This window comes from Macaca mulatta, chromosome 19 (genome assembly GCF_049350105.2).
Source record: "Macaca mulatta isolate MMU2019108-1 chromosome 19, T2T-MMU8v2.0, whole genome shotgun sequence".
NCBI lineage: Eukaryota > Metazoa > Chordata > Mammalia > Primates > Cercopithecidae > Macaca > Macaca mulatta.
In genome coordinates, this window is record NC_133424.1 from 64754911 (window position 1) to 64775301 (window position 20391).

Here is a 20391-nt window from a genome sequence, read left to right on the forward strand (position 1 = left end):
TTTACTACATTTACTTGGTTTTTATTGAATAGATCTCTCATGACAAAATAATGAATATTACACTGAAAGGCTTATTACATTCATTATCTTTGTGTAGTTACTCTCCAGTATAAACCCTGTGATGTTCCAGTTTTAATGCTTGGGTAAAAGCCTAAGCGTGCACATTCCCTTTGTATGGTTTCATCAAAAAAGTTTTTGATGCCTAGTAAGACTATGGCCTGCAGAAAATCTCTATCACATATAATTATATAAAGGCTCTTTAGTATGGATTCTCTGATGTTGATGAATGTTTGAAGTCATAATGGTTTCCCACTCAGTGTTTTTGTTTCTCAAGTATGAAATTTTGCAATATTGTACAATGTGAGAGTTGTGCCAGAAGACCTTGCCACTTTCATTACATTTGTTAGGTTTCTCACCAGCAAGAATTCTTTGAAAAATCCTGATCTCAGACTTTTACCTTAAGGCCTTGCCACATTCAATACATTAGTAAAGTTTCTCTCCCCTATGGACTAGCTAATGGTTATTAAGCCTTGAACAAAACTAAAGGCTCTGCTACATTCATTATACTTGCAAAGTTTTTCTCCAGTATAAATTATTGTATGTGTTGCAAGGCTTTAATGCTGACTGAACCCTCTGCCACATTAATTACATTTGTTAGATTTCTCTCCGGCATGAAATCTCTGATGACCAATAAGATATGAACTGTCGCGGAAGAGTTTGCCACATTCATTACATTTGAAAGGTTTCTCTCCAGTATGGGTCACATGATGATTAGTAAGGCTTGAACGTACACTGAAAGCTTTGCCACATTCATTACATTTGTAAGGTTTCTCTCCAGTGTGAATTTTCCGATGATGTGCTAGGGATGAGTTCAGACTGAAGACTTTCCCACATTCATTACATTTATAAGGCTTTTCTCCAGTATGAATTCTCCGATGATATGCAAGGTATGAATTTTGACTGAAGACTTTGCCACATTCATTACATTTGTAAGGTTTCTCTCCAGTATGAATTCTGCGATGTTGTACAAGATGTGAATTTTGACTGAATGCTTTGTTACATTCATCACACTTAAAAGGTTTCTCACCAGTATGAATTAGCAGATGTTGGGCAAGGTATGAATTGCGACTGAAGACCTTGCCACATTCATTACATTTGTAAGGTTTCTCTCCAGTATGGATCCTCCAGTGATTTGCTAGGGATGACTTGTGACTGAAGACTTTGCCACATTCGTTACATTTGTAGGGTTTCTCTCCAGTGTGAATTCTCCGATGTTGTGCAAGGTGTGAAATATGATTGAAGACCTTTCCACATTCATTACATTTGTAGGGTTTCTCTCCAGTATGAATGATCAGATGTTGTATAAGGTAGGAATTGCGACTGAACACCTTGCCACATTTGTTACATTTGTAAGGTTTTTCTCCAGTATGAATTGTCCGATGTTGTGCAAGGTGTGAAATTTGATGGAATACCTTTCCACATTCATTACATTTATAAGGTTTCTCTCCAGTATGAATTCTTTGATGTTGTGCAAGGTGTGAAATTTGATTAAAGACCTTGCCACATTCATTACATTTATATGGTTTCTCTCCAGTATGAATCCTGCGATGCTGTGCAAGGTGTGAAATATTATTGAAGACCTTGCCACATTCGTTACATTTATATGGCTTCTCTCCAGTATGAATTCTTCGATGACTTGCAAGGTTTGATTTTTTATTGAAGCTCTTGCCACATATATCACATTTAAGCTGCTTCTCCTCAGCATGGATTATTTGATGTATAGTAAAATGTAAGCCTTGGTGAAAGGACTTGCCACACTCATTACATTTGTAGTGTTCTGTCCCAATGTTTGCTTTCTCTTTTTGTGTGAATAATGAATCCACAAAATTATATGCATGTGTATGAGAAACGTGGGTTTTGACAGTAGAAGAAATACCTTGGGGTGGGGAAACTAAGGAACTACTGTTGACAGATTTTTCCATGTGATCATATTTATATATTTTCCTTTCAGCTTGAAATAGCTGCAGTTCTGGTAGGTGTGACTGTAAGTTTAATCCAAGTTGACTTTTAATAGGCTTGTTTTGTACATCATCCTTTCTACCATGCATGTCTCTTCTACCAATGAGACTTTCCTTATAGGTCACACACACTCGTTTGTAATGTCTTTCATCATGTCTCCACCGACATTGAGAGTCATGTACATTTTTCTGGGTTTCACTGAAGCAAAAATCTTCTATGTCGTGGCTTTCATGTCTTTCCAACATTACTGTCTGGAATATTTCTCCTGTATTACTCTCCTTTTTTGTTGGTAATTCCTTGATCTCATATTTAGAAAAAATACCTATAAGACATAAGGAACCCACAGTTTCCAATTAATTACAGATAATAAATATCTCCTATTGAAATATGTAATATTACACTAAGAGTAATACTTATGTTAAAGGAAATTATAAAACTCCCAATCATGATTTTTAATTTTTTGGAGAACAAAAGGAACAGATATTTTCTTTTCTTTTTCTTTTTAAGATGGAGTCTTGCTCTGTCGCCCAGGCTGGAGTGCAGTGGCGCAATCTCGGCTCACTGCAAGGTCCGCCTCCCGGGTTCACGCCATTCTCCTGCCTCAGCCTCCCAAGTAGCTGGGACTACAGGCGCCCACCACTACGCCCGGCTAATTTTTTATATTTCTAGTAGAGACGGGGTTTCACCATGTTAGCCAGGATGGTCTCGATCTCCTGACCTCATGATCCGCCCACCTTGGCTTCCCAAAGTGCTGGGATTACAGATGTAAGCCACCGCACCTGGCCAGGAACAGATATTTTCTAGTAGAGAAAGGGTGACTGCACATAATTCAAACTAACTGCAGAACAGTAGTATAAAGAAAGCTACGACCAACCACTTACATTGCAAAAATTAGTTAGGTTAGCTCCCCAAAAAGGAGAATTTTTCCAACATGAAGCCTGGGCATACAATAGAAGGGAAACATGGCTATCTAGTAATTGAAAAGAATTTTGGAATTGGGAAATTTATTGACTAAGGTCAGAGAAAACATTCTTTGGAGCAAACTGAAAAATAAAAGGTATACAACACAACGAAGGCACCCATGGTCTAAATGTTTGCACTGACCAAAATTAGTCTACTAAGATCCTATTCCCCAATATGATGTTATTGGAAGTGGGGACATTGGGCAACAATTAGGCCATGAGGAGGAAGCTCTAATGAACAGGATTAGTGCCTGTATAAGGAAAACCACTAGAGTGCTTGCTTCCTTTCACTCTGACATATGAGACACAGCAAGAAGCTGGCTGGGGCAAGGTGCGGTGGCTCAGGCCTGTAATCTCAGCAATTTGTGAGCCCAGGGTGGGTGAATCATCTGAGGTCAGGAGTTTGAGACCAGCCTGTCCAACATTATTAAACCCCATCTCTACTAAAAATACAAAAATTAGCAAAACTCCATTAAAAAAAAAAAAAGCAGACTAGGGTAAAATAGAAAGAAGGCACCACCCGGGAAGTGTTTTTATGCATCTTGGACTTCACTGTTTACAGATTTATGAGAAATTATTTCCTGCAGTTTAAGGTGTTAAGCATCTCAGTCTACAGTATTTCTTACGGTAGTTTGAGGTGGTTAAGACATGAAAAGCTCCATCTAATAAATCTGACAGAGACTGATAAATCTTTTTTCTTAACTAAAGTAACTTTTCCAACTTCACAAAAACTCTGCAGTATTCCCAACCATCTACCAACAAACACTAACTTGCCAAAAGAAATTTGGAGTAAATTATTGCTTTTCAAATAAATAGAGTAGGTCCACCAATTTACACTGAAAATAAGTGAGGTCAGTGGTATTTGATCTTGGGCTGCAGACCCAGACATGTTCTTAAAAGTGGATGTAGTATTGACCTGGCAATCCCATTACTGGGTATATATCCAAAGGATTATAAATCATTTTACTATAAAGACACACACACATGTATATTTCTTGCAGCAATAGTTACAATAACAAAGACTTAGAACCAACCCAAATGCCCATCAAGGATAGACTGGTTAAAGAAAATGTGGCACATATATTCCATGGAATGCTATGCAGTCATAAAAAAGAATGAGACTGGCAGGACACAGTGGCTCACACCTGTAATCCCAGCACTTTGGAAGGCTAAGGTGGGCAGATCACCTGAGGTCAGGAGTTGGAGACCAGCCTGACCAACATGGTGAAACCCCTTCTCTACTAAAAATACAAAATTAGCCAGACAAGGTGGTGCATACCTGTAATTCCAGCTACTTTGGAGGCTGAGGCGGGAGAATCGCTTGAACCCGGGAGGTGGAGGTTGTGGTGAGCCGAGATCATGCCATTGCACTCCAGCCTGGGCAACAAGAGCGAAACTCCATTTCGAAAAGAAAAGAAACAAAAGAATGAGATCATGTCCTTTGTAGGGACATGGATGAAGCTGAAAGCCATCATGCTCAGCAAACTAACACAGGAACAGAAAACCAAACACTGCATGTTCTGACTCATAAGTGGGAGTTGAACAATTAGAACACATGGACACAGGGACAGAAACAACATACAGCAGGGCCTATCGGGGTGGGGGGCAAGAGGAGGGAGAACATTGGGAAAAACACCTAATGCATGCAGGGCTTCAAACCTAGATGACGGGTTGATGGGTGCAACAAATCACCATGGCACATGTATACCTACATAACAAACCTGCACATTCTGCACATGTACCCCAGAACTTAAAGTAAAATTTAGACAGTGGCATGTCAACCATCATACAGAGCAGACATTGGTTTAGGCTGTGTCCTGAGAAGGCTGTCCAATGGATAAGCATGTGTCTTTCCTTACATAATGAGAGTAGTGTGGGGTCTGAGAGAGTACTGTGGATATTGAGGTGGTCAGAAATACAAAGATTAATACGTTCATAAGTGACAGTAGGCCGGGAGAAGTGGCTCACGCCTGTAATCTCAACACTTTGGGAGGCTCAGGCAGGTGGATCACCTGAAGTCAGGAGTACAAACCCAGCTTGGTCAACACGATGAAACCCTGTCTACTAAAAATACAAAAATTAGCTGGACATGGAGTTTGGCGCCTGTAATCCCAGCTATTGGAAAGGCTGAGGCAGTCGAATGACTTAAATCTAGGAAGAGGAGATAGCAGTGAGCAGAGATCATGCCACTGTACTCCAGCCTGAGCAACAGAGCAAGACTCCGTGTGAAAAAATATATAATTATAGTTCATCAGTTAAAATTCTGACCTTAGTAGAAAAGAACTGATTTATTTATTTATTTTATTTTATTTTATTTTATTTATTTTTTTTTTTTTTGAGACGGAGTCTCGCTGTGTTGCCCAGGCTGGAGTGCAGTGGCCGGATCTCAGCTCACTGCAAGCTCTGCCTCCCGGGTTTTTTTTTACGCCATTCTCCTGCCTCAGCCTCCCGAGTAGCCGGGACTACAGGCGCCCGCCACCTCGCCCGGCTAGTTTTTTGTATTTTTTAGTAGAGACAGGATTTCACCGTGTTAGCCAGGATGGTCTCGAACTCCTGACCTCGTGATCCGCCCATCTCGGCCTCCCAAAGTGCTGGGATTACAGGCTTGAGCCACCGCGCCCGGCCAAAAAGAACTGATTTAATAAAGAGCATTAATAATATTGCATCCTTGCCTGGGCATGGTGGCTCACACCTGTAATCCCAGCACTTTGGGAGGCAGAGGCAGGCAGATCGCGAAGTCAAGAGATCAAGAATATACTGGCCAACATGATGAAACCCTGTCTCCACTAAAAATGAAAAAATTAGCCGGGCATGGTGGTGCGTGCTTGTAGTCACAACTACTCGGGAGACTGAGGTAGGAGAATCAATTGAACCTGGGAGGCAGAGGTTGCAGTGAGCCAAGATCGTGCCATTGCTCTCCAGTCTGATGACAGAGCAAGACTCGGTCTCAAAAAAAAAAAAAAAAAAAAAAAAAAATTACCCTATCTTCAACTCTGGGAAAAATTGCAATTGTGCAGCAAAAATGGAAGAGATTTTTAAAAGTCAGTATGATAATGTGGGAAGGAGGCAGGTTTACATCTCTTATAATGTATCCTATGAAATTTGTCAAACTGAATGACCTATGAATTCTATTTATAGGCACATATTCAACAAATCCAACGTATAGATTCAGCATGATTTCAGCTCACCTCTTTCTCCCATGTTGAAGAGATTCTCTTGCCTCAGTCTCCTGACTACAGGCACCCGCCACCACGCCCGACTACTTTTTGTATATTTAGTAAAAACAGGGTTTTATCATGTCGGCCAGGCTGGTCTCAAACCCCCGACCTCAAGTGTTCCGCTTGCCTCAGCCTCTCAAAGTGATGGGATTACAGGCAGCCACTGCATGTGGCCATTTTTCCTATTTCAAATAGACAACCAGACTATTTGAACAAGTACAGAGGGCTCTGTGCAGTATCCCGCACCCCAGATGCAAAGGAGGAGCAGCCCAGATTTTTCCATCTCCTAATTAGGTGTTCCAAGTACAGGAAATGGGATGGAACCTGAATAGGTCAAGGGGCAGGTATATCTAGAGGGACGGGGCAGTTCTGATCTATAGGGACAGAGAACGGAGCATCAGATGGAATCAAGTACAGAAGGAGAGACCACAGGGGAAAGAAACCACTTTGGCACAGCCCGCCCTGTGCTGCAGAGTCAAGAAACCAAAGAGGTGACGGAAGCCAGATGACAGGGTGCTGCTCATCAGGATAAAGACTCTGCCTTGGTCTCTGAGCTGCGGCATCACTAGAGGGCAAAAGGTCAAACTAATACACGTCTCAAGAGCACAGGGCACAGGCGTGGTGGTGGCTCACCCCTGTAATCCCAGCACTTTGGGAGGCTGAGGCGGGTAAATCACCTGAGGTTGGTAGTTCGAGACCAATCTGGCCAACATGGCAAAACCTCGTTGCTATTAAAAATACAAAAATTAGCCAGGTGTGGTGGTGGTGCATATCTGTAAAAAGAAAAGAGAAAAAGAGCGAGCAGAGGGATAAGTGGAGCAAAGAAATATGTCCAGAGATCTCAGGATTTAAATGATGCTTTTCCCACAGAATTCTCTCACTTGCAAAGAGTCTCCCCACACACTATTTGAAGATGGAGCTTCCACTCTGCCCATTTGACCTCTTACCTGTGTTTACATCTGTAAAACATTCCCAGCCGGACACGGTGGCTCATGCCTGTAACCCCAGTACTTTGGGAGGCCGAGGCAGGTGGATCACAAGGAGACCATCTTGGCCAAACTGGTGAAATCCCGTCTCTACTAAAAATACAAGAATTAGCTGGGCGTGGTGGCATGTGCCTGCAGTCCCAACTACTCAGGAGGCTGGGAAAATTGCTTGAACCCAAGAGGTGGAGGTTGCAGTGAACTGAGATCGTGTCACTGCACTCCAGCCTGGGCGACAGAGTGAGACTCTGGTTCAAAAAAATAATAATAAATAAATAATCCCCACCCATCTGAATTTTTTTGCTATTTTCACTTTACGTTACACAGTCCAGGGCTCTTTGCCTTGCTCCAACAGGTCAGAAAGAGACTCCTGCTTATAAAAAGTAGGAAATATGACATGTTGGAGCTTTTCTAGAGCCCCAGCCCTACGTTTCTGTAGGGAAGAAGATATTACAGATGAACCTAGGAAAATATTTCAAATTCCTCCATTGCCTGCCTTATTCTGAATCCTTAAAGAGCATTGTAATATGTGGACATCAAGCTCTCTTCCAAGAACTACTGAATTGAAAGCACAGGAGTAGCAAACAGAAATCTGGATATCTTTAAAGTCTGCCATAAGGTTTTGTTTTTGTTTTTTGAGACAGAGTCTTGCTCTGTTGCCAGGGTTGGAGTGCAGAGGCGTGTTCTCAGCTCACTGCAACCATTGCCTCCCAGGTTCAAGTGATAATCTTACCTCAGCCTTTCTAGTAGCTGGGATTACAGGCGTGTGCCACCACACAACATTTCACCATGTTGGTGAGACTGGTATCGAACTCCTAACCTGAAGTGATCCACAAGCATTGGCCTCCCAAAGTGCTCGGATTACAGGCATGAGTCACCATGCCTTGCCAGCCATAAGGTTTTAAGCCTACTTTACTTCTGGAAACCCCACTGAACTATCATGAAGAAAGCAGAACATCTAAACAAAGGGCACAGTTAAAGTCCAGATGCTACATCATGACGCTTTTCATTTTGAAATCAATACAGCTTCCATTTTAGTCAAGCAAGGATGGGGCTCCCAGGAGACAACTGGAGAAAATACAAAGATATGCAAGGGCACACCCCCACCTCTGGAGGGCAGTTATCCTTACCCAGGGAGACCAGGTTCCTATAATTCTCCAGCATCACGTTTCTGTATAGAGTCCTCTGAGCAGGGTCCAGGCATTTCCACTCCTCCTGAGAGAATTCTATGGCCACATCCCTGAATGTCAGTAGACCCTGAAATGAAAACACATTTTAACCAAATGGTTATGGGAGGAGTTCTTATCTTTACAGAAGTGAGAAGAGGAGAGTGGTGACAACAAGGATTTAATTGTAGTGAATGTTCTGACAAATCTGAGTGTGGGATTTTTCACCACATGATGTCTTCCCAGTGGTGTTTGATTACACTTTTTAAACAGGTCATAATACCCTCTCGGTATAAATTTCTTATGTTTGTGAAGAATACAAGAGACGCTCAAATAATAAATGCCTGGTTCCCATTATAGAAAAGTTAAAAACTTTTGGTCAGGTGCAGTGGCTCACACTTGTAATCCCAACACTTTGGGAGGCTGAGGCAGGTGGATCACAAGGTCAGAAGTTTGAGACTAGCTTGGACAATCTGGTGAAACTCTGTCTCTACTAAAAATACAAGCAGGCCGGGCGCAGTGGCTCAAGCCTGTAATCCCAGCACTTTGGGAGGCCGAGGTGGGTGGATCACGAGGTCAGGAGATCGAGACCATCCTGGTGAACACAGTGAAACCCCGTCTCTACTAAAACTACAAAAAACTAGCCGGGCAAGGTGGCGGGCACCTGTAGTCCCAGCTACTCGGGAGGCTGAGGCAGGAGAATGGCGTGAACCCGGGACGTGGAGCTTGCAGTGAGCTGAGATCCGGCCACTGCACTCCAGTCTGGGCGACAGAGCGAGACTCCGTCTCAAAAAAAAAAAAAAAAAAAACAAGCATTAGTTGGACATAGTGGTAGATGCCTGTAGTCCCAGCTAGATGCCTGTAGTCCCAGCTACTCAGGGGGCTGAGGCAGGAGAATTGCTTGAACCTGGGAGGTGGAGGTTGCAGTGAGCGGAGATCGCACAGTTGCACTCCAACCTGGGCAACACAGACTCCGTCTCAAAAAGAAAATAAAAAAGAAATGTTAGAAATTTTTATTGACACACCAAGTGACACTCAGTATCTAGATGAGATAGAGCATGAGTAATGCCTTCAAAGATGACAATATTCACAGTGAAATGTCAGCCGGGCTCAATGGCTCATGCCTGTAATCCCAGCTACACAGGAGGCAGGAGACTTGCTTGATCCTGGGAGGCAGAGGTTGCAGTAATCCAAGATCACACCACTGCACTCCAGCCTGTTCAACAGAAATTCCATCTCAAAAAATAAATCAATAAATAAAAAATTAAAAAATTTAGCTGGGCATGGTGGCAGGCATCTATGGTTCCAGCTGCTTGGAAGGCCTGGGCAACAAAGTGAGGCCCCATCTCAAAATACATGAAAACAAAATTACTCAAAGTACAAACAAACATTTTGTGTATATATATCCACAAAATAATAAAATATACACAGACTCACAAAAAACTAAAGTTGAATGCAAAGGGTTGTCATTTTCCCCAGATTTTCAAAATATGTACGTGTGTGTGTGTGTATATATATATAAAGTAGCAAGTTTTGTTTAATTGAAGAGGAATCTCATCTTGGTGGAAAAGGATATTTTGGCAGTTGGGGGCAGGGGGGAATCTGTTCAGTTCTAAGAAAGCAGCAGATTACCCATCCCAGAAGCAATCACTCTTTTAACAGCCTTCCCTGGAGGAATCCTCAGATATTGGCAGTAATGCAGGCGAGCACAGAGGCAGTGACTATGACACTCTTTATACAAAGAAAAGTCACAAAGGACCCACATGTCATTCAGCCAATTTCCATGCAGGTGTCAAAGAGGAAGGTAGCCATGTTTACTAACATGAGAACGTGTAAATTTTCACAACCAGCAGGATCAAATATCAGTAAAATATTTACTAAAACACAAAGAACAACAGACACTGGGCGTCAGGCCTCTGAGCTCAAGCCTGCATGTATACATCCAGATGGCCTGAGGCAACCAAAAAGCACAAAGGAAGTGAAACAGTCAGCTCCTGTCTTAACTGATTGACCAACCTTATGACATTCCATTATGACTTGTTTCTGTCCTGTCCCAACTGATTGATGGATCAACCTCATGACATTCTTCTTCTGGACAATGAGTCTTATGATCTCCCCACCATACACCTTGTGACTCCCTCCTCTGCTGACAATAGATAACCACCTTTAACTGTAACTTTCCACTGCTTACCCCAGTCTATAAAACTGCCTCTCATTTATCTCCCTTTGCTGACTCCTTTTTTGGACTCAGCTTGCCTGCACCCAGGTAAAATAAGCAGCCTTGATGCTCACACAAAACCTGTTTGGTGGTCTCTTCACACGGACGTGCATGACATTTGGTGAGACCCAGGACAGGAGGACTCCTTCAGGAGACTGACCTCCTGTCCTGGCCCCCACTCCATGAGGAGATCCACCTACGACCTCGGGTCCTCAGACAAACCAGCCCAAGGATTCAAATTGGGTAAGTGGTCTTTTTACTCTCTTCTCCAACTTTTCTCACTATCCCTCAACCTTTTTCTTCTTTCAATTTCAGCACTGCCTTTCAGTCTCTCCCTTCCCTTAATTTCAGTTCCTTTCCTTTTCTGGTAGAGACAGAGGATACTTGTTTTATCCATGAACCCAAAACTCCGGCGCTGGTCACGGACTTGGGAAGACAGTCTTCCCTTGGTGTTTAATCACTGCAGGGATGCCTGCCTGATTATTCACCCACATTTCAGATTTGTTTGATCACCACAGGGACACCTGCCTTGATCCTCCACCTTGGTGGCAAGTACCACTGCCTCTGGGCAGCAAGTACCACCCCCCACTTGTGTCTCTACCCCTCTTTTCTCTAAACTTATCTTTTTACTATGGGCAACCATCTGCCCTCCATTCCTCCTTCTTCCCCCTTAAGCCTGTGTTCTTAAAAACTTGAAACCTCTTCAACTCCCACCTGATCTAAAACCTAAGCATCTTATTTTCTCCTGCAACACTGCTTGGCCCCAATACAAACTTGATAATGGCTCTAAATGGCCAGAGAATGGCACTCTATTTCTCCATCCTACAAGACCTAAGTAATTTTTGTCATCAGATGGGCAAATGGTCTGAGGTGCCTTATGTCCAGGCATTTTTTACACTTTGCTCCCTCCCTAGCCTCTGCTCCCAATGTGACTAGTCCCAAATCCTTCTTTCCCTCCTGCCTGTCCCTTCAGTCCCAAACCCAAGTGCTGCTGAGTCTTCTGAATCCTCCTTTTCTGCAGACCCCTCTTTCCTCTCTCCCCCTTCCCAGGCCACTCCTCAGCAGGCTGAATCAAGTCCCGATTCTTCCTCAGCCTCTGGCTCTCCCACCTTATAGCCCTGCTGTCACCTCCCCTCCCCACACCCAGTTTAGCTTACAATTTCGTTCTGCAGCAAATACTCCCCCACCTGCCCAACAATTTCCTCTTCAAGAGGTGGCTGGAGCTGAGGGCATCATCAGAGTGTATGTACCATTTTCTCTATCAGACCTTTCCCAAATTAATCAGTGCTTAGGCCCCTTCTCATCAGACCCCATTAAAGATATACAGGAAATCCAGTATTTAACCGAGTACTACAACTTAACCTAGAGTGACTTAAATGTCATCCTAACTTCTACCCTTTCCCCAGATGAGCGAGATAGAGTTTATACCCTAGCCCAGTCCCACACTGACACCCACTGTCATCATGAGCAAGACCTTCAAGAAGGCATCAGTATAGTTGCCCAAGAAGATCCCCAGTGGGAATACCAGACAGGCTCACCAGGTGTAGGTAGGTGAGATTATATGATTTCCTGCCTAGTTGAAGTGCTTAAAAAGGCAGATTTCAAAGTGACAAACTTAAAGAAACCACCCAAGGAAAAGATGAAAACCCAGCCCAGTTCATGGTTCATCTGGCAGCAACACTGAGACACTTCACAGCCCTAGACCCTGAAGGGTCAGAAGGCCATCTCATTCTCAATATGCATTTTATCAACCAGTCAGCTCCTGACATTAGAAAAAAGCTTCAAAAATTGGAATCCATTCCTCAAACCCCACAACAGGAATTAATCTCGTCTTCAAGGTGTGAATAATAGGAGGCAGCCAAGTGGCAATGCATTTCTGAGTTACAATTACTTGCCTCTGCTGTGAGACAAAACTAAGCTGTACCTCCAGCACACAAGAACTTCAAAATGCCTAAGGTGCAGTGGTCAGGCATTCCTACAGGACCACCTCCCTCAGGATCCTGCTTCAGGTGCCAGAAATCTGGCCACTGGGCCAAGGAATGCCTGCAGCCAGGGATTCCTCGCAAGCCGTGTCCCATCTGTTCAGGGACCCAATGGAAATCAGACTGCCCAGCTCACCCAGCAGCCACTCCTAGAGCCCCTAAAGCTCTGGCCCCGTGCTCTTTGACTGACTCCTTCCCAGATCTGCTCAGCTTAGCAGCTGAAGACTGACACTGCCCCATCACCTCGGAAGACCCCTGGACCATCAGGGATGCCAAGCTTTGGGTAAATGTCACAGTGGAGCATAAGTCCATCCCCTGTTTAATTGATACAGGGGCTACTCACTACACATTACCTTCTTTTCAAGGGCCTGTTTCCCTTGACTCCATAACTGTTGTGGGTATTGAAGGCCAGTCTGCTAGACCCTTTAAAACTTCCCAATTTGGTGCCAACTTGAACAATATTCTTTTATGCACTCCTTTGTTGTTATCCCCACCTGCCCAGTTCCCTTATTAGGCTGAGACATTTTAACCAAATTACCTGCTTCCCTGACTGTTCCCAGACTACAGCCACATCTCATTGCTGCCCTTCTTCCCAACCCAAAGCTACCTTCACGTCTTCCTCTTGTCTCCCCCGACATTAACCCACAGGTATGGGACACCTCTACTCCCTCCCTGGCAACCAATCACACACCCATACCTAATCACCCTTACCCTGCTCAACACCAGTATCCCATCCCACAACAGGCTTTAAGGGGATTAAAGCCTGTTGTCACTCGCCTTCTACAGCATGAGCTTCTAAAGTCTACAAACTCTCCTTACAATTCCCCCATTTTACCTGTCCAAAAAATGGACAAGTCTTACAGGTTGGTTCAGGATATGTGCCTTTTAAACCGAATTGTTTTGCCTGTCCACCCTGTGGTGCCCAACCGGTACACTCTTTTGTCCTCAATACCTCCCTCCAAAACTCACTCACTATTCCATTCTTGATTTTTTTTTTTTGAGACAGAGTCTGGCTCTGTCACCCAGGCTGGAGTGCAGTGGCGTGATCTTGGCTCACTGCAAGCTCTGCCTCCCAGGTTCCCCCCATTCTCCTGCCTCAGCCTCCATGAGTAGCTGTGACTACAGGCGCCCGCCACCACGCCTGGCTAATTTTTTGTATTTTTGTTTTTAGTAGAGATGGGGTTTCACTGTGTTAGCCAGGATGGTCTCGATCTCCTGACCTCGTGATCTGCCCATTTCGGCCTCCCAAAGTGCTGGGATTACAGGTGTGAGCCACCGCGCCCGGCCATATTCTTGATCTTAAAGATGCTTTTTTCACTATTCCCCTGCACACCTCATCTCGGCCCCTCATTGCTTTTTCCTGGACTGAACCTGAGACCCATCAATTCCAGCAGCTTACCTGGGCTGTACTGCCACAAAGTTTCCGGGATAGCCCTCATTACTTCAGCCAAGCTCTTTCTCATTTACTTTCTTTCCACTCCTCTGCTTCCTACCTTATTCCAAACATTAATGACCTTCTACTCTGTAATCCCTCCTTTGAGTCTTCGCAAAGCTTGGGTTGGGATTTGAGAGATCAGCCGGACACAGTTGGCAGGGAGAGCATGAGTGTTTTCATGAAGAATTATGCCAAGGTAGGTAATGGATGGGGAAGAAATTTGAGCTTTGGAGGGGGATACCTGATATCCTTTGGAAAATAAATGTTGAAGGAGCAGGACGGTATCTTGCTGCGAAGATACTCCCCTCATATTTGGACTCCCCACAACACAAGCTGCTACTCTTGTGGCTGCTCCATTATGCATCTCTCGGCAAAGACCCACTGGAATTCCCTTGGGTAACCTTTCACCTTCTCAATGCTCCTTCACTCTTCATCTCCAAAGCCCAACTACACATATCACTGAAACAATTGGGGCCTTCCAGCTCTGTATTACAGATAAGCCCTCTATCAATACTGGCAAACTTAAAAACATTAGCAGTTACTATTGCTTAGGAGAACATTTACCCTGTATTTCACTCCATCCTTGGCTACCTTCCCCTTCCTCTTCAGACTCTCCTCCCAGGGCCTCTTCTTGTTTACTTATACCCAGCCCCATAAATAACAGTGAAATGTTGCTCATAGACACTTGACACTTTCTCAAACACCATGAAAATCGAACCTCCCCCTCTATACAATTACCCCATCAGTCCCCATTACCACCTCTGATGGCTGCCGCCCTAGCTGGATCCCTAGGAGTCTGGGTACAAGACACCTCTTTTAGTACTCATCTTTTCTTTCTTTTTTTTTTTTTTTTTTTTTTTTTTTTTTGAGACGGTGTCTCGCTGTCGCCCAGGCTGGAGTGCAGTGGCCAGATCTCAGCTCACTGCAAGCTCCACCTCCCGGGTTCACGCCATTCTCCTGCCTCAGCCTCCCGAGTAGTTGGGACTACAGGCGCCCGCCACCGTGCCCGGCTAGTTTTCTGTATTTTTTAGTAGAGACGGGGTTTCACCGTGTTAGCCAGGATGGTCTCGATCTCCTGACCTCGTGATCCGCCCGTCTCGGCCTCCCAAAGTGCTGGGATTACAGGCTTGAGCCACCGCGCCCGGCCAGTACTCATCTTTTCACTTTGTATTTCCAATTTTGCATTGCACAAAACCTCTTCTCCTGTGGCTCCTCCACTTACATGTGTCTACCTGCTAATTGGACAGATACAGGTACACTCATTTTTCTTATTCCCAAAATTCAATTTGCAAATGGGACTGAACAACTTCCTGTCCTGCTCATGACACCAACCAGACAAAAAAAGAGTTATTCCTCTAATCCCTCTACTTGTAGGGTTAGGACTTTCTGCTTCCACTATTGCCCTTGGAGCTGGAATGGCAGGTGTTTCAACTTCTGTCACGACCTTCCATAGCCTTTCAAATGACATTTCTACTAACATTACAGATATATCACAAACTTATCAGTCCTTCAGGCCAAGTCGACTCTCAGCCACCCCTGGCCCGCCCCCCTGGCTTCTGGGAGCCCCATTGCCGGGGGTGCAGGCACTCCCCGCGATCGGGCTCAGTTGTCCTCCAAAATCGCTGAGGCCTCGACTTACTGCTGAAAAAGGAGGACTCCGTATATTTTTAAATGAAGAGTATTGTTTTCACCTAAATCAGTCTGGCCTGGTATATGACAACATAAAAAAACTCAAGGATAGAGTACAAAAATTTGCCAACCAGGCAAATAATTACTCTGGACCCACCTGGATACTTTCTGAGTGTCTTGGCTGCTCCCTATTCTTAGTCCCCTGGTTCCTGTTTTTCTCCTTGTCTTATTCAGGCCTTGTGTCTTCCATTTCATTTCTCAATTCATTCAAAACCACATTCAGACCATCACCAATCATTTTATACAACAAATGCTACTTTTAACAACCCCACAGTACCATCCTCTGCACCAAGATCTCCCCACAGCCTAAATGTCTATTCCTTGTAACTCATAAAATTTTCCTTAAGGTGCCCATGCAGCCCCTAATCCCGCTTGAAGCAACCCTGAGAAACATCACCCATTATCTCTCCATACCACCCCCCAAAATTTTTGCCACCCTAACACTTCACCACTGTTTTATTTTTCTTATTAATATAAGAAGAGAGGAATGTCAGGCCTCTGAGCCCAAGACTGCATGTATATGTCCAGATGGCCTGAGGCAACCAAAAAGTACAAAAGTGAAACAGCCAGCTCCCGTCTTAACTGACTGACCAACCTTATGACATTCCATGATGACTTGTTTCTGCCTTGCCCCAGCTGATCCATCGATCGACCTCGAGACATTCTTCTTCTAGACAATGAGTCTTATGATCTCCCACCATGCACCTTGTGACCCCCTTCTCTGCTGATAATAGGTAACCACCTTTAACTGTAACTTTCCACTGCTTACCCCAGTCCCATAAAACTGCCCCACCCCTATATCTCCCTTTGTTGACTCCTTTTTCGGACTCAGTCTGCCTGCACCCAGGTGAAATAAAGTCTTTTTGCTCACACAAAACCTGTTTGGTGGTCACTTCACACGGACAAGTGTGACACTGCAGTCTGCTTAAGGGTGGAGGGTGGGAGGAAGGAGAGGCGCAAAAGAAAAAACTGTTTGGGGCTGGGCATGGTAGCTCATGCCTGTAATCCCAGCACTTTGGGAGGCCCAGGTGTGTGGATCACCTGAGGTCAGGAGTTCAAGACCAGCCTGGCCAACGTGGCGAAACCCTGTCTCTACTAAAAATACAAAAATTAGCCAGGCATGGTGGCAGGCACCTGTAATCCCAGCTACTTAGGAGGCCGAAGCAGGAGAATCCCTTGAACTTGGGAGGTGGAAGTTGCAATGAACTGAGATCATGCCAGTATACTCTGGTCCGAGCAAGAAGAGCAAAACTCAGTCTCAAAAAAATAAATAAAAAAATAACTATTGGGTACTAGGCTTAATGCCAAAGTGACGAAATACTCTGTACAACAAAACCCCAATGACACGAGTTTAACTGTGTAACAAACCTTCACATGTAGCACTAAACCTAAAGTTAAATGAATATAATTTTTTAAAAATTACTACTGATTTTTTTCTGAAGTCTCATAACGATGCAGAAAAACACATATACGAGACTTGCTCTGACACGTGGCACAGAATTGACAGTAGCGGCTCCCCAGTGAGGTTGGAAAGAGGGTGGAGGATGTGACAGGGAAAGGAGATGCTTTATGGCCAATGGCCTCAGATGCAGCTTTGCTTAGAGTTTTCCACAAAACAAATATATTCATTGGCCAGGTGTGGTGGCTCATGCCTGTAATCCCAGCACTTTGGGAGGCCTAAGGCAGGCGGATCACCTGAGGTTGGGAATTCGAGACCAGCCTGGCCAACATGGAGAAACCTCATCTCTTCTAAAAATACAAAATTAGCCGGGCATGGTGACACCTGCCTGTAGTACCAGCTACTCAGGAGGCTAAGGAAGGAGAATCACTTCAATCCAAAAGGTGGAGGTTGCGGTGAGCAAAGATCACGTCATTGCACTCCAGACTGGGCAACAAAAGTGAAACTCTCAAAATAAATAAATAAATAACAAATATATACATCATGTGATGTTTAAGTGTAAAAGTATATATTTACTAATAATTGGTGGGGCTGGGCACCGTGGCTCATGCCTGTAATCCCAGCACTATAGGACGCTGAGGCAGAAGGATCACCTGAGGTCAGGAATTCGAGACCAACCTGGCCAACATGATGAAACCCCGTGTCTACTAAAAGTACAAAAAGATTAGACAGGCGTGGTGGCACATGCCTGTAATCTCAGGTACTCGGGAGGCTGAGGCAGGAGAATCACTTGAACTCGGAAGGTGGAGGTCGCAGTAAGCTGAGATCATGCCACTGCACCCCAGCCTGGGTGACAGAGCAAGACTCCATCTCAAAACAACAACAACAATAATAATAATAATAACAGGTGGAATGAGAATATGGCTCAATCCTCTAGGATACAAAAGTACTTCTCCCATTGTTGAGAATTTATACAAAGTTTTGCACCTTCAAAGTTATCACTTCAATAAGACACTCAATTAAAAAAAAATCTTAAAAACTATTTTAACAATGTACAAATATATTCACAATATAATCTGCTGATTAAGACTTCAACAAAGTGTATAATATCTATAACAGAATTTACAAATGCCTACAATAGTTTCTGGATTGGTTTACAGTTACACAGAATGCTTTAGGAAATACCATTAATACAAATGCATAATTTACAATATCCCCATTATAGCAAGAAAAAAAAATAGATTCAGAAAATAAAATGTCTTTTAGGCATTTATTATGCCAAGTATGTAAACGATTATTCTCATTATGATATGAGAATAATGCTCTTTTAGTGGTAAAAGATCTATTAGCTCAAGGTCCACTGAGGAGCTTTCAATCTAGCTATCCTTTCTGTAAAATAAATAGAACAGCAGCAATCTCTGGGTATTCCTTAAACAAACGATGATGATTCCACTTATATTACCTGGGCCTTCAGTAAATGACTTCTTCCAAATAAAAATAAGATTTTAGAAAGTAGTTAATACCACTGGCCCTAATCGTTTTCACTTGTTTGCATATGTTTAAGAAATTTCCCCCATGAAGTACATATTAAAAACTAACAATAATTTCTAACTCATACATAAGCCAAAGTGCTCACTCTTACCATGGAAGCAAAATTTGCTCCTGAAAATAGTCTACAGAAATAATATGTAAACACATAGAACTTTGAGACAGACTAAGAACATCTTCCTATGTTTTATGGATCAAAATGCAAAGGTCTCCATTACCTATGTAAATGACCACTTTCATTAACTTGGGATATACTGATATTACACAGCTGTGTGCATACCTATGGAACACGTGCACACCTACACCACAGAATAAATCCTGACAATGTTTCTAGTGCCAGCATATACTTTCTAGCCCCAAATGCTGGAAAGCAAATAAAAACTTAATATGAAAACTACTTTTCCAGGCCGGGCGCGGTGGCTCAAGCCTGTAATCCCAGCACTTTGGGAGGCCGAGATGGGCGGATCACGAGGTCAGGAGATCGAGACCATCCTGGCTAACACGGTGAAACCCCGTCTCTACTAAAAAATACAAAAAACTAGCCGGGCGAGGTGGCGGGCGCCTGTAGTCCCAGCTACTCGGGAGGCTGAGGCAGGAGAATGGTCTAAACCCGGGAGGCGGAGCTTGCAGTGAGCTGAGATCCGGCCACTGCACCCCAGCCTGGGCGACAGAGCAAGACTCTGTCTCAAAAAAAAAAAAAAGACTACTTTTCCTTTTTATAAATAAAGTTTTTAAGTGGAAAAACTAAGCCAACACTCCTCATTGCAACATGGACTAAGCTCTAAAAGGTTCAGAGTCAAGAATCTCTTTAGTTGTTCCCCAATGTAACAAAGCACGTAAGTTTTCTCTATTCAGGAAGTCTGATCATCTCCAGTGTTTTGTCATAAGAACTGCTTTCCAAAATGTGAAGTAGCCATGCTGGTTAAATTCTTTCTGCTGCCCACCTTACACCCGATGTAACCATACAGGTTGGCACCTTGTAGCACCACACCCATGATAACCACCGCCAACCACTCTACTCTGAAGGAGAAGAGTGCACTAAAGGCAAATATCACCCACAGCACTGGACAGGCAATAAGTCCCAACCAAAAGATTCTCGATTCAGCCTCTGACACAGTTTTAGTCTCTTGAGAGGACTCCTTTCTAGATTCAAATACCCAGTGGCTCTTTCCATCTTCAGCAATGTGATTCCACCAACGTAGGCCAACCATGAGTCTACCTGCGACATTCTTCACTGCCCAAAAGTCACACGACAAGATAATTGTCACCATACAGGTAATAAAGCTGCTGCTGAGCAACTCACAGAGCAGACAGACGACCATTGCACTGACTCGAAAGAACAAGTGGAAAAATGCTGCTACTGGATGTCTGATTTTGGATTTTCTTGGTCTATTAGTCGTTTCCTCTTCTGCATCAAACAGTGAAACATCTTCAGTGTCATCATTACTATCCTGCTGCAACATGGCGGCCCCAACTGTAACTATTTTTACCGAAAACACCTGTTTCACAAGCCTCTCCACAGTAACACCACAATCTCCAAGAGCTTAGTGTGCTAACAATGGTTTAAAGAATCTCTAGCGGGCCAGGTGTGGTGGCTCACGCCTGTAATCCCAGCTCCTTGGGAGGCCGAGGCGGGAGGATCACAAGGTCAGGAGATCGAGACCATCCTGGCTAATAGAGCGAAACCCTGTCTCTACTAAATACAGAAAAAAAAAAAAAAATTAGCCGGGCATAGTGGCAAGTGCCTGTAGTCCCAGCTACTTGGGAGGCTG

General features: G+C 43.9%; 2 protein-coding genes across 43 annotated transcripts in view; both read right to left on the bottom strand.

The window, feature by feature from the left end:
• Window positions 1-20391, bottom strand: part of ZNF83 (zinc finger protein 83) — a 25006-nt gene continuing 4615 nt past the window's right edge. The window contains exons 3-8 of one of the 41 annotated variants that reach the window (XM_077981319.1): window positions 8313-8439; window positions 7147-7275; window positions 6877-6972; window positions 6170-6240; window positions 4261-4377; window positions 1-2341 (exon numbers count right to left, since the gene is read on the bottom strand). In XM_077981319.1, coding sequence (XP_077837445.1) covers window positions 642-2341; window positions 4261-4377; window positions 6170-6240; window positions 6877-6972; window positions 7147-7193 — 2031 coding nt within the window. In that variant the 5' untranslated portion in view covers window positions 7194-7275; window positions 8313-8439 and the 3' untranslated portion in view covers window positions 1-641. Of the gene's footprint in view, window positions 2685-4202; window positions 4215-4260; window positions 5265-5615; window positions 6973-7146; window positions 7279-8289; window positions 8444-20391 lie in introns of those variants that run through there. The other 40 variants (XM_077981357.1, XM_077981350.1, XM_077981320.1 and 37 more) reach the window with 40 other exon arrangements.
• Window positions 10861-20090, bottom strand: FAM18B1 (Golgi apparatus membrane protein TVP23 homolog B). 2 transcript variants are annotated; one of them, XM_077981736.1, is made up of 2 exons: window positions 19627-20090; window positions 10861-16762 (listed from the first exon to the last, which is right to left on the bottom strand). In XM_077981736.1, the coding sequence occupies exons 1-2, from the start codon at window positions 20080-20082 to the stop codon at window positions 16598-16600; spliced, it is 621 nt and encodes a 206-aa protein (XP_077837862.1). In that variant the 5' UTR covers window positions 20083-20090; the 3' UTR covers window positions 10861-16597. The 2 variants fall into 2 exon arrangements, with proteins under 2 accessions (XP_077837862.1, XP_077837863.1); XM_077981737.1 differs by having other exon boundaries at window positions 16630-20090.